Source organism: Spermophilus citellus (assembly GCF_964194105.1).
Source record: "Spermophilus citellus genome assembly, chromosome: 3".
Taxonomy (NCBI): domain Eukaryota; kingdom Metazoa; phylum Chordata; class Mammalia; order Rodentia; family Sciuridae; genus Spermophilus; species Spermophilus citellus.
This window is the reverse complement of record NC_138184.1, coordinates 45,445,242-45,460,180: the sequence shown is the minus strand read 5'-3', so window position 1 is coordinate 45,460,180 and position 14,939 is coordinate 45,445,242. Positions and strand designations below refer to the sequence as shown.

General features: G+C 34.6%; 1 protein-coding gene across 10 annotated transcripts in view; it reads right to left on the bottom strand.

Moving 5' to 3' along the window:
* ANKRD28 (ankyrin repeat domain 28) overlaps nt 1–14,939 on the bottom strand; it is a 178,178-nt gene that overhangs the window by 17,917 nt on the left and 145,322 nt on the right. For all 10 annotated transcript variants that reach the window (XR_014020791.1, XM_081283822.1, XM_081283817.1 and 7 more), the window contains 7 exons: nt 12,060–12,171; nt 10,847–10,873; nt 10,431–10,505; nt 5,895–6,096; nt 4,277–4,364; nt 3,919–4,036; nt 3,133–3,352 (listed from right to left, as the gene is read on the bottom strand). Coding sequence is in view for 9 of the 10 variants with exons in the window: in XM_081283822.1 (XP_081139948.1) it covers nt 3,133–3,352; nt 3,919–4,036; nt 4,277–4,364; nt 5,895–6,096; nt 10,431–10,505; nt 10,847–10,873; nt 12,060–12,171 (842 nt within the window). In the remaining variant the exon portion in view is untranslated. The remainder of the gene's footprint in view (nt 1–3,132; nt 3,353–3,918; nt 4,037–4,276; nt 4,365–5,894; nt 6,097–10,430; nt 10,506–10,846; nt 10,874–12,059; nt 12,172–14,939) is intronic.

Genomic DNA, 14,939 nt, shown 5'->3' with positions numbered 1-14,939 from the left:
GTTCTAACTCACAATTATAGATCAAATGGTTTGAGAACTATTTTTTGAGTTAAGCGCAGACTGACAAAAGGGAACTCTGGCTCCTTCGGAAATCATTATTGGGCAATATTCAAACTGAAACAATGACAGAACTAGGCATCCTGATATTTCAGAGGGCAATTCTGAGGAAGCTTACAGCTTCATTAAGTTTTTAAAAGAATAAATGAGATAATCTAAGTACTCTAAGTTCTGTGATTAAAGGATTATATAAACTGAAATTTAGAATTCTAAGCATAGTATGTACAGCCAATTCTGTTTTAAGACTTGGCTATCATTTCATTTTTTAAAAAAATATTTTTTAGTTGTACTTGGGACACAATACCTTTATTTTATTTATTTATTATGTGTTGCTGAGGATCGAACCCAGGGCCTCGCATGTGCTAGGCGAGCACTATACCACTGAGCCACAACCCCAGCCCCATCATTTCATTTTGAGAGAAAGGTTGTTTTCTGTTCTATTGGAGTGATCCCAATTTTGTTTCCAGCCTTACAGTTACTAGTCAAAGTAAAACCATTTTACATATTTGACTTTCAGAATGTTGAATTATAAAGCAGTCTTTTGGCTATAAATATGGTATTAATTTTAGACTGTAAAGTCTTATTACATATAATCAAAACACATTTAATTTCTTCCAACTCAATTCAGAATCACCACAATTTTTCTACAATCTGAAGATCAGACACATCTGTTGATTTTTAAATGGCAACCATGCATGAAGTTTGTGCAAAATTCTATCTCTTATAAAAAAATGTACTTAGGACTTGAAGTTTAGCCATCATAGAACAGAAATAATTTTCTACATATAGACCTGAAAAGAAATATTACGAGAGAATAACTCTCTAAACGACAAAGCAGAACATTTATGACTAAATGTATTACCTGAGAAAAAATAACTTTTGGAAAAAAATCACAGATATCATCGATACATTAAAACAATAACAATAAACCCGGTGCGGTGGCGCCCACTTGTAATCCCAACAGCTTGGGAGACTGAGGCAGGAGGATTGAAAGTTCAAAGCCAGCCTCATCAAAAGCCAGGTGCTAAGCAACTCAGTGAGACCCTGTCTCTAAATAAAATACAAAATAGGGCTGGGGATGTGACTCAGTGGTTGAGTGTCCGAGTTCAATCCCCAGTACAAGAAGAAAAAAAAAGTAAACAAACCAGATTCATAACAGTCTGATCTCATTGACTTTTTTTTTCCAATTTTTAGTTGCTGATGGACCTTTATTTTATTCATTTATTTATATGTGCTGCTGAGAATTGAACCCAGTACCTCACACATGGTAGGCAAGTACTCTACCACTGAGCCACAACCCCAGCTCCTCCTTGACTTTTTACACAAACAAAATTGGTAGATGTTTTCCCACTATATTAGTTATTTTGGGTTTTCCTCATATTCATAAATGTCAAGTCATATTATAAAAACAAATTAAATTTTAATGGCAAACTACACTATCTTCTTTGAGTTAGGACTAATCTTTGGCCATTACAGTATAATCATTAAATATAAACTTCAGTGAGCTGAAAGGGAAAAAGAAAAGTCAAAGCCTATAGTTTTCAAAACTATTTTAGTTAGAGATAAAAGGTAGTAAAAAAGAAAAACAGACCAAGCTAAGTTTTTGGGATTCATAACAGATTTAATTATTTAAGTTTTTTTAATGGTTCTATTCATACTCCGAGTTGAAGGATGACCAACTATAGAATAAGCCCCATCTCCACACCAAAAAGAGAAGAATCTAAAAATTTCTGACAGTGAAAGAATGAAACTTTCAAGTCTAGCACAAGAATTGGTATAAAAATGGAATCTAGGAAATCCTATGAACATTTACTTAAACTGTAATTTTAAAGATTCAGATTTTTCCTTTTACAATAATTCAGTGGCATTGTCATAATGGCTCTCACAGTAAAAACCACAAGGCTGCAGATTACAGGCAGGGAAAACCTCAATTATTTGGTGAACATATTCAGCTGATTTCAGAACAGATGCAATACTTGAATTAGAGCTTTGTGGACATGCTGTCACAACTAACATTAATCTCAATGTTATAAGTGAAATTCCTAACAAGTTTTAAAAACTTCTCTACCTGTGAAGGCTTAAGCCCAAATTTTGATAGGACTGATGATCACACTGTATGTAATAAATCTGAATGTTTTCTAAGATGATCAAATCTATGGTCTATACAAGGAAAAAAAAAATCAATAAACTTCACAATGTAAATTATTTTAGTGAACATTTTTATAAGCTAAACTCCTTTTTGAACAATTTTTTGGTAATGGGTGTTGAACCCAGGATTACTCTGTCACTAAGCTCCATCCCCAGTTCGTTTTTTTAAATTTTGAAAACAGGATCTCCCTAAGTTGCATAGGGCCTTGCTAAATTGCTAAGGCTGACACTGAACTTGTGATCCTTCTGCCTCAGCCTCCTGAGCTGCTTGGAGTATAAGGTATATGTCACTGCACCTGGTTCCAAACTCCATATTTAACATTAATATCTCAAAAATAGCTTTCAATAAAAGAGACGACTGTGACTGAGTGTCTAGAAAGCTAGAAATATTCTGTTCTAATAATGCAGAAAAGTTAACCTATGAAAGTTTCTAACATCTTCTAGAGTTTTATTGCTTTAAAACATTGAGCATTCATGTTAGTGATTATAAGGATTTTATCTTTTGATGTGCTCAGGAAACATACATAGATTTCAATTTGGAATGTGATGCATTTCATTGTTTTCCCCACTTTCCTAATTTTTTACTAATATAAGAACATTTAGAAAGTAAAAGTACATAATAAAAATACAAACATACTATACAAAAGACACAGGAAATATATAAAACCCCTTAAAATGCAAATTATTGAAGGTCTAAGAACAATTTTTTAAAAGCTATCGTTGCTTATCTCAAAGAACTTTGACAACTGCTATCCTGGCTTTTAGTATGATAAAGGATAGGACGTAGCTATATCTGATTGTTCCCAGGCTTCCTACTAAACTTAAATTTTAAGTTTACAAATATATTAATATCAGAATGTATTATAGTTAACTGTCTCTATGCAATAAACAATAGGCACTTAATTCAATTTTTATCTATTACTTAACCATTGTAGCAAGCCCAGTGAAGTGCTGTATATCCATGATTGTCTGCTATGGCTGGATTTGCATCCATAGATGCTGCTGACTGCAAAAGGGCTCCAAGAACACCAATGTGTCCACAGGCAGCTGACAAGTGTATAGGTGTCCGACCCCTGCTATCCCGTAGTAAACACTTAGCACCATGTTGAAGTAATGCATCTACACATTCTTCATGGCCTGTAACTGCCTAAAAGAAAAACAATTTACTTGTAGTCAAATGTATTATGCTGGATGCTATATGGCAACTGTAGTTAATTTAAAAGTTTTGAAGTCCATACTCCTCATATTTTCCTGCTAACTAGGGCCACTTATTATATTCCAAATAATTCAGTATATTTTTATTAGAAGTGGTTTAAAAATTCAGGTAAAGTAGTAATTCTGTTATAAAGTACTAGTAATATGAAAAACAAGAACAGAGGAGATACCTGTAAGTCAATGAAAATAATAATTCCAAGGTGAAAAGATTAAGATAAAAGTCTAAGAAAATAGTCAAGATAATGGAAAAATGCCAAAAACATATTAATTTTATTCAAGGTTTTAGGTATTTAAAATGTTGTTACAACATTATTCTCTAGATTGTTACATATTATAAGTATTCCAAATTAGTATTTAAAAATTTAATTAAGAAACTCCAGCACTTATTGTTTGATAGAAATTTAATAAAGAAAATAAACACACTCTGGTTTAGTTCTAGGTAATATGAGGTCATAAGAGGTTTTTTTTTTTTTTTTGCAAAGAAAACAGATGGCTTACCCCTCTATGCAATGCTGTCCTTCCCCATTTATCTTTGGCATCTACATTTGCTCCTTTGTTCAGCAGTGAGTACACACAGTCTGTATGCCCGTTGAGCACAGACAGCATGAGAGGTGTCCTGAGCAACAACAGAACAGTTTTAGTGCTATCACTTAAGACTGTACTATATTTAAAAACAACAACAACAATAATAATGTGTTGGCCTGTTTTCTAAATATGCCTTGTTGGGTGTAACTATAAGTATACTTACGTTAAAAACTATTATTTGATTTACTCAGTTACATTACTATGACAGACTTACCAAGGTATGTAGAATAACAAACACCTTAAAAGTAATTTAAAAATTATTGAAACTTACTGTCCATTTCCATCTTGGATATCTACTGCATTCTGTGGTTCTGCATTTCCTATTAACAGCCGTAAGCACTCTGAATGACCATTTGTTGCTGTAAAGTGAAATTTAAAAATTTCAGTAAATACATTTAGAATGTAACTTTGGGGGTTGAGTACGTAGCTCAGTGGTAGCATGCCTGCCTAGCATGACTGGGACCCTGGGTTTGATCCCCGCTATTAAAAAAAAAAAAAAAAAGTCTATAATGTAACATTGGGATAATTTCACTGAATTCAATACATAAGAAGGAAAATTACATGTACAAAGTAGGTTTCTACTTGCTCTTGTTATTAAAGCTGAACAGATATGAATTCCTGATCAGAGAAGGCAGGCTGCCTACCAGCACCTATTCTTCAACATGTGCCCTACTAATAGAATGTTCACTGCACTTAGCTCTAAGTAAGAGAAGGTTGAACTGCCTCCAGTCAATGGCCAAAATGAAGTAAATTACATTAGACCAAGTCAATCACAAGAACCCCAATATCCTCTGATAGTGATCAGCTGCAAGATGAGTACTACTTCCCAATTTGACCACTGTGAAGTTGAGAGGTCTAGAAGACTTCTAAGAAACCCTTTTTTAACTCTGGATAATGGAAAGCTCCCTTCTTTCATGATTTAGGATGTGACCCTGTAAAGAAATAGCCAGCATCCTGCAACATAAATACAAAGACAAGAGGAGTAACAGAGAATCTGGTGGCAGTCTAACATCACTGTGGAATCAACCAATTCTGAACTGCATCTGCCTCTGGATTATTTTATGTGAGAGACGACTAAACCCCTGTCACTAGTCACTTTCAGTTGGGTATCCTGTTATTCATAGTTGAAAGAATTCCAAATGCTGTGTACATATACATGTGTGTGTGTATATAAGAAAAACGACACATCTATAAAGAATATTTTTATATATCCAAATGCATAAAACAGGCAAGTAGAAGTAGCTCAAAGAAAACATGCAGCCTTGAAACTAAGTTAAATATGCAAAATTCAAGAATTAGTGGCATTAATCTAATAATATAAAGGCAGCCTAGTTGGATTTCAGTAAAAGATTTCTTCAATTGTATTACTCTTGGCTATTTAAAATAAACACTGCCTTAGAGAGTTGTGAATTCCTTCAGAGTTGTGAATCTGCATCTTCTAATGATACATTCTGGCACCAAATTATCTGAATGACTTACAAATTTTAGCATTTTTTACATTTGAAAATAACAAAATTACAACTTAGAGTAGTTCTTGCATAAAGTAGATGCTCTATAAATTTGCTGTATAATGATAAAAATAACTAAAAATGTTTATCAACTGTTAAATGAAAGCACAAACCAATCTGAAATAGCTCCCATTAGAAGGTAAAAAAAGAAATACTGTACTGTTTTGTGATAAAATATTTCACAAGGTATATTATTACATAAATCCAATTTCTAAGGCACATATTGAGTTTTTTTAAAAAATTAGTCTTGCTGTTGGTTTTCCTCTGAAAATACAATCATTTGACCATTTTAAGTTAAAAAAAATCAAGATGTATATCAGGAATATTATATACCAGAAACTGAAAAAGAACATTGGATGAATAGCACAGAATTTGGCATACCTGCTGCATGTATAGGTGTTCGCTTCAAAATGTAATCTTTTACTAAGATTGAGGCTCCCTGATTAATGAGTACATCCACACACTCAACATGGCCCTTAAATGCTGCAAGATCTAAGGGAGTTCTTCCACTACTATTTCTCACATCAAGATCTAACAAAGACTGTACCAACACTTCCAGTGCTTGATGGTGACCATGATATGCCTAGAAATAAAAAAAAGTAAGTCAATAAAAATACATATTTAAAAAATAATAAAATTCACATATTTAGACTTTCTACATTCTTTTCTTTTTTTCTTTACTGCTTGACTGCCAATGAGCTGTAACCTCAAGACCAAACACTTTAAAAAAATGTAAAGTAAGCAAAGTTGTCTTCACATCATTATTATATTTGAGATATACAGACTTCTATACTGAGAATTCAGAAAATTAACTATACATTTTTTAAAATAATCAACACAGCACACTATAGTGTTGATTAGAAACAGGTATTCTGCAATTAACAAAAATTTAATTAATTAAAGTCTATGGTTCCAAAAAAGTATTCTTAATCAATAGTTCAGTGTTTCACATTAATTCCCTGATAGACTTTTACTAATATTAGAGGGACAGCTATAGTAATGAATTGAATCAATACTTTAGCCTTTTGATTTCTCAAATTTAATTGACCACTCCATCCCATAATGTGCCATAGTTCAAAAATAAACTTTTCTCTTAGCACAAAAATACTTAATCAAGCTCTGCTCAAACATTTGCCTTATGCCAGGCATTGTCCTAGCTATATAAGAGTTATATATGAAGACTGTCAGACTGAAGGTTCCCCACTCCCTTCTTTCCTCAATCCAGTACCAGAGGTTGAACACACTGTACCAATGAGTTACACTTTTAGCCCTTTTTCTTTTAAATTTTGATATAGGGTCTCACTAAGTTGCTGAGGTTGGCCTTGAACTTATAATCCACTTACCTCAGCTTCCAGAGTAGCTGGGCTTGCATGTGACACACTGGCTGAAGTCTCTTCTTTATATAGTATAATAGGGGGCTTTCTTAATAATTCATTTAAAAAGCCAACATGTGTACTCAACACTTACAATGGACTGGATGTTGAACAGGACATTAGACAATAATAAGCTTTAAAAGACTACAAGCTATTTCTTATACAGAATATTAGAAAGTACCAGCAAGAGATGAAGTTGCTCTGGGTCTAAGTGATCTCTTTGATGGTTCTGTGTAGGAAGTTCAATGACATAAGCTTGACTACCTCAAAGATTAAAGTGACTGTACATCACAGAACACTATTGTTCTATTATCACACCAGTTTTTTTCATCAACACCCAATCACTGAAATTACATTACTGAAAGAATGAACTTTGAGGAACACTGCTGAATGTGTAAGAAGAAAGTATAAAAAGAGAAAATAAGAGCTATGAGGCTTTGGTCATAGGGTTGTTGCCCCTCCATCACATCCTCACAAAGGACTGGGAAAAAGAATGTATATATCTGGTACCAACAAAGTTAGGAATCAAGATTAGTTTCTGTAACCTCAGGTTATTGTTTTAACTGTATCAGTAGCTCAAATGGGAGGTTAGCGTGAAAAATAATACAACTAATTTTTGAGGATGTCTTAGGGTTAGACATGAAATGCAAAGGTGGTAGTATAATCACATTTCATTGAGCCTAATTAGTAAATTATAAAACTGCTACTGTTTCAGCTTAAAACACTATCTAGCACATACATGTTCACAGCAGTACTTATTCAGATAGCCAAGAGATGGAAACAACCTAAGTGTACAGTGATATAGGAATGTATAAACAAAATGTATATACATGCAATGGGGTATTGTTTAGTCTTAAATATGTAAAAAATCCTGGCCATTGTTACAACATGAATAAATCTTTTGTTTTTCTTTCTTTTTTAGTTTAGATAGACAATACTTTTATTTTATATGTTGTGCTCAGGATGGAATCCAGTGCCTCCCATGTGTGAAGCAAGTGCTCTACCATTGAGCTACAACCCCAGATCCACAAGATGGATAAATCTTGAGGAGGATGGTATATTAAGTGAAATAAACCAGTTACAAAAAATACTGGATTCAGTATTTTTAGGATTCAACTTATATGGGTTTTCTAGATTAGATTAGTCAAAATCATAGGACAGCTAGAGGGAGGGGGAATAGGGAGCTATTGTTTAATGACTATATACAGTGTTCAGTTTTGCAAGGTAAGAAATTGAGACTGGGAGACTGGATGCATAACAACGCGAAAGTATTTAACTCTCAATGTGAAAATATTTAACACTAAAACTCTAAGACATAACATTGTGCTGGGCATAGTAGTGCATGCCTGCAATTCCAGCAACTGGGGAGGCTGAAGAAGGGAGGAGGATCCCAAGTTCAAAGCTTGCCTTAGCAACTTAGTGAGACACTGCTTCAAAATAAAAATTAAAAAGGGCTGGGGATGTATGTAGCTCAATGGTTCAGCATCCCTGGGTTCAATCCCTAGTACCAAAAAACAAAAAACCAAAAAAACCCCATAAACTTTATATTATTTTTTGTTGTCTTACCACCACAAACAAAACAAAACCCCTGATTAAAAACCAAACAACCCTCGCAAAACAAATGAAAACAATGACAACAACAACAAAAAACCATATATGCGTGCCCACCCACCCCATAAAACCAATTAATAATCAGTCACTGCATGCTTATAATCCCAGAGACTCAAGAAGCTGAAGCAGGAGAATTCCATGTTCAATGTCAGCCTAGGTAAATTAGTGGCAACCTAGAAATACCATGTCTCAAAATAATAAGGGCTTGGAACTCAGTGGTAAATTGCCCATGGGTTTAATCCCCAGTACCAAACCAAACCTAACTACCACCAAAAAACAATAAATGAGACAGGGGTGGAGGGGAGACAAAATGAGAGTGAGGCAGCACCCACTATTTAATGCAGAACATAGCGTTCACCTACAAGCACAAAAAGAGAAACTTGCCAAGTTGGTGGGGCATACAGGGAAGGGCGGAAAAGAAAAATGTGAAATTTCAAAGGAAATAACATCATTAAACTAATAAGAGAATCCTACAAATTTATAAAAGAATTGCCTTGTCATTTCTTGACACCAATGGCTACTTTCTCTACACTGGTTTTACCTTTTCAGGATTATTTATTCTTCACGTTTGGTAGAGGTGATAAGTGTTTCCAAGGACTCAAATGATAAAGAATAAAAAGCTTTAATATGCCTTCTTATTTAAACCATAACAGGAATTACTACTTCCATAATTCTATACAATTTCATATGAATATAAAAATATTTCATATGGATATGAAATATTCATAAATTTATTTCATAGTACATTGGGACAGAAAGCAGAAAATTCAGTGTGTCAGTGTTAGAACATATATAAGAACAAACATTTAGATGAAAACTAACACACATGAAAAGAAACAAATGGGTCACTGAACTTGTAGTGATCCCCATTAAGTCATATATCCTAAAAAAGCATTTTAGTACATTTAACATGAGATGTGTCACAATAGCTAGTGATAGTATCCTTGTCTCCTAATTATCAAAAAGATCCCCCCACCCAACCAACTATAATATACTTAGTTTAAAAAATAAATTCTTTTTTCCCGGGGATGTATCTGGGTGGTAAAACACTTGCCTAGCTTTTATGAGGCCCTGGGTTCAATCCCCAGCACCAGCCAAGAAAAGCAACGATAATACAAAAACCTCAAGAAAAAGCTAGATTGGGCTTTACTTAAAATTTCCTAAGGTACTGTAGCTCGCAAGTTCAAAGCCAGCATTAGCAAAAGCCAGGCGCTAAGCAACTCTGCGAGACCCTGTCTCCAAATAAAATACAAAATAGGGCTCGGAATGTGGTTCAGTGCCCGAGTTCAATACCCAGTATCCCCACCCCACCTCCCACCGGATTTTCCTAAGGAAATTCATTCCCATATTTGATTAAAAATTTTTTTGGTGAAATTCTTCCCTAACTTTCTGTTAGTGACTGATATTGAGAGGAAAATTCAGAGCAATCTTTGAAGTGGAATGGACATTATAGATCATGTTGTCAAATCCTATAGTGTGAATAACTTAAGTATCACTGAACACATAATCAGTTAGAACCCCAAGATCACAAAGTAAGCAAAAAACTGTAGAAATACCATAGAATTTTTGTTTATTTGTGTATATCATCTGCTTAGCAAGTTAGAAGTCCTTCTACCAGGACAGCATTTGAAAGTTTATGTCACAGGCATATTCTTTTTATTTTAGAGTAGTCCCTGGGGAGAAGCCTGGGAGGGGGAGGGGAGAGTGAGAGTGAGAATGAGAGGGATAGGGAGAGGGAGAAAGAAAGAAGCAAGCAGCAAATTAAAAACATTTAAGTAAAGAATTCTCTAGATTAAAAAAGTTCTTAAAGTTTTAACTGCATGAAAACTACTACATGAACCAAAAAGTTTAGGGCACTTGTTGAGTCAACATAAACAGATATTAGATATTTCAGTAAAGCAGCCATCAAATTGGCTGTGAAGGTAGTACTCACAGCCAAGTGTAAAGGGCTTATTGTTGCTCTGTTATCGGAATCACTCAGCATGTCTGTCCCTGAGGTTTCCATTAACTGAAAAAGAAGAGGTGTTTTTAATGTCAGGAATGAAACTATAGCAATTATTGCTCCCACCACCCTGTTCAAATCCACAATTCAGTAAGCTAATAGAATAGGATTATTACAAAAGTATGGTAAGGACCACATACTAAGATCTTTGAGGAAGGCTGTAAAACCAAGACTTTGGGGAAATATTATTTACCTTCCACCAGTAAATATCTCCATTCCCCCATATATATAATTTCTGCCACTATCTTTGTTCTCAGGGATATGTGAATACATCTTCAGCTTCAATTCTAATGAAGGCAAAGAAATACAATATTCAGAATGGTAGGGGAGAATCAACTAATACTTACAACATCTAAAGGAGTTTCACTCGCAATCTGAAATAAAGGTTAAAAAACAAAATATTTAGTTTATGAAATATATTTATATGAAGTCTCTATTTACACAGGGCATTTTAAACTTCTGTTCTAAAACCATATTTTCTTTGAGTCTAAAAGATTAAACCTTTTTAGTAAATAATTATAAATAGATCACAAATCTACATATGTACATCTAAGAATTTAGTCTAAAGATCCATAACCTAAAAAATATGTGGTATTTTTGTTCAGTATTCTAAATGGTTAAAGATATATTAACCTTGATTTTCTTTTATATCCTCTCTCCTTCAATTTTATTGCCTCTTGAAGGAAAGCAAAGTTTAATGTAATCTGAATTATAAGTCTATATAAAGGAACCTTTAACCTGAAGCATCTGTTACACAGGAGTACATTTTAACTTATCCCTTAGCTTTTTTTTTTTTTTTTTTTTTTTTTTTTTGGCAAAGTGGGGTGAGGTGAATGGTACATGTTCCAGGATAAACCACAGTGGAAATGAGAATTTCTTTGGCAGAGGAGAGTCTCCCTTATTAAAGAGGTATTGTGAAAGGAAACAGCCTTTCAGAATTTCCTAAGAATAAGTGGGTAGAGCGCTTTCTCTCACTGGAGCTTTTATTTCTCACATGAGACATGGTTAATGTTTTAGAAGCTTACAGAAAACATTTATAAATGATGCTTACACACATGTGGGGTAATATAAGGTAAGGATGTAAGTAGACTTTTCCAGAGATTTGCTATTTTTTTTTTCGTGTTTGAGATTGAGAATTTGGCTGTATTGACAATCAGTACAGACATTTCACTTGAAACCTAAAAAGCCCAGAGATTTGCTATTTTTGAGTTGGGGTTTTTGCTATGTTGCCCAGGCTGAATCCAAACATCTGGACTCAAGTGCTCCTTCTGCCTCATCTCCCTGAGTAGATGTGAGTATAGGTGTGTGGCACTCTGCCCAAATCCTCACCAGAGACTTAATTTTATCCTTTCACCTTGCTTTTTGAAAAGGAAGAGAATGAGTGATAACTTACTAAGAAGGCAAAGATGAATTTTAAGAGTTACATGGATTCTGAAAATTTTAAAAAACAAAAGAAAGTTTGTTTCTTGAATCATTTATTCTCATTCTCTTTTCTCTTTTCATTATGTAACTAGACCATAAGCTCATATTATTCCTTTAATAACAACTGAGAAATCTTACCAGTTGCAAACATAGACGGTGACCATAAGCAGCTGAATAATGAACTGCATTGTATCCTTGCTTGTCCCGGATCCCTGGATTTGCATCATTTCTTAATAAGTATTCCAGGCACCTATATATAGTAACAACATAATGAAAATTCTAAACCCTGCATAAAAAAAAAAAAAAATCTTTATTTATTTATTTTTATGTGGAGCTGAGGATCAAACCCAGTGCCTCACTCATATGAGGCAAGTGCTCTACCACTGAGCTACAAAAATGACAATTTTTCTAACACTTGATTAATGCAAATATCACAACCATATCTATACTATAAAAATCTGTCATTTGAATGATATTCACGGAAGTATAAAAATACCAATGAAATGTACATACAAGAGTCTCCATCCTTCAATGTGAATAACTCTAAAGTATATCAGAATGATCAGTATGCCTGAAAAATTTTAAAATAGCCACTATTTATGGCACCATTTACTCTACTCTAAACAACAGGACTAAACTCTTAGTAGTGTTAAGCATATGATGATGGCAATATTACCACTCCTCAAGAACACAGAGTAAATATAATGTCTCAGGAAGCTCAAGAAAGGATATTTAAACAAAAACAAACAAACAAAAAACCCCTGTAAGAAACAAAGATTAGAACTCAACGATCTTAAATTAGAAAACCAAGAAGGGTAGAAAGAGAGTAAAAATGGTATGGAGGAAACAAAAAAGGTCTTCATTTTTATTTATAAAAAAAATATTTTAATAGTTCAATGGTAGAGTACTTGTCTAGCATGTATGAGGCACTGGGTTTGATCTTCAGCACTGCATAAAAGAATTAAATAAAATAAAGGTACTGTGTCCACTTACAACTAAAAAAAAAAAACAAAAAAAAACCAAAAAAAAAACTGAAGCGTTCATTTCGGTGCAGTGGTACATGCTTGTAATTCCAGCTATGTAGGAAGCTGAGCAGGAGGATTCCAAATTCTAGGCAAACCCAGGAAACTCAGTGAGATCCTGTTCCAATTAAACATAACAAAAACAAAGGGTTGGGGGTGTAGCTTGGTAGTAGAGCAGCTGCTTAACATCTGTAGAGCCCTGGGTTCAACCCCTAGTTTGAAAAATAAATAATAAATTAAAAAATGACACTGAGGTTATCTAAAAACAAATGGAAAGGAACTCAAGGAGATTCAAGATGGCAGATTAAAGGAAGGCTGAATTTCCACTTGCTCTATGGCTTGGGATTCAAGCAGCAGAAGTACTGCTTCTCAGCAAGGTAGAAAGGGCAGTCAGAGTCTTTTAGAGACTCAAAAGTTTGTGTGCACCGAACAAAGAATAAGAGAGTATATTGGAGCCAAGTTAGCTGCAGGAGCAGCGACACTAATTCATCACAGAAAGGAGACATAACACAGAGATAGAAACAATGGACAAATTAAGCACGAAAAACCTGTACATCAGAAAAGTAGCATAAATTTAGCTGATCTAGAGGCTACGCAGCCAATTGGTGTCTGTGCACACATTTCTCAAGTGGTAAGAAGAGAGTTGAGGTGGGAGCCATCATGAAGTGGCCATGTATGCATGCATGCAGCTGCTGCTCAGAAGCTAGGTAATTACAGCAAACCTCTGTCTCCACAAGCATCTACATTGTGGCCTAGGGTGTACCTAGAACAAGGTGAGTGAAATAGGTATAGAGAAAACTACTCAGGAGGATTAAAGTTAGAAAAATTGGAGGGGAGTACAACTTGCCTTTGAGTCTGGTGGCTCACATGAACAGCTCAAGAAGATTGGGAAACTTAAGAGGTGGGCATGGATACATACATTCAGAGACTAAGCCTGGGAAGGCTGTGTTTATAGGTGGAAAAGTATGTGGAGTATTGGCTCTCCTGCCCTGTGAGTAAAATTCTTGGAAGACTCCTAAAATCTAGACTCCTGACAGATTGGCAACAGGTGGGATGGAGAGATATGTTAATCTAATCGTTCCATAGCAGATGCCACCCAACAAAGTTCCTAAGGTTTGATTAGACCTAAACCCCAGCCACCAGAAATTCCACCTCAGATTTTTGCACAGGTGGCCACTGTGATTGCATCAATCTGGCATATGTGGACGAACCCCCAATCTACAGTATTTCCTACGCCATTCTACTTTATACTGGTGGGAAGGGAACTCAGTTATATCAACCAGTTTCAGTTTTAGGTTACCCCAGTAGGCAACACAAAGAGAGAAAGGGGTTAACAATCCCCACCCCACAAATCCCCTGAGCACATGGCCTAAGAATAGGAAAGAAAGACAGTGGGGCATAGGCAGCTGACCAATGGAGATAATTCATTTTTCATTAAGAATCTTTTTTTTTTTTTTTTTTTTTTTTTTAGGTGGGAGGTGTTCTTGCTGTGCTAATTGGTTTGTGGACATACATACATATTTCTTTCTTTTCTTTTTATAAGTTATTTTTCCTTGCCTTTTGAGGGTTAGAATTTTTTGTTTCACTTGCTGTCTTTTCTTCATTGTTTCTGAACATTCTAAATTTTTTAACCTTCCTATTACATTATTTTCTCTTAAATGATCTATATGTTTACCATCTTTTAGAACTACGTGGTTCATAAAACTCCTGCCCCTTCCATTTATGTTGCTGCAGTTATTAATACTGTGGATGACAGGGTTGACACCTGCAGTTTGTTTCAATGCCAGGTCTAGTTCACAGCTATTTCTTGTTTTTGCTATTGGCAATTATTGACCCTCTATTGCTTTTTTTTTATGGTATTAGTGTTGCATATGTCATAGTAGGCATCAGGTATTTATTTTAATCCTATATATTGTTTTCTTAAGTTTCTGGAAATCTACAAGGACATCGCAAGTTCACTGAATAGAGATTCTGCTGCTGAATAAAACCCAGCCAA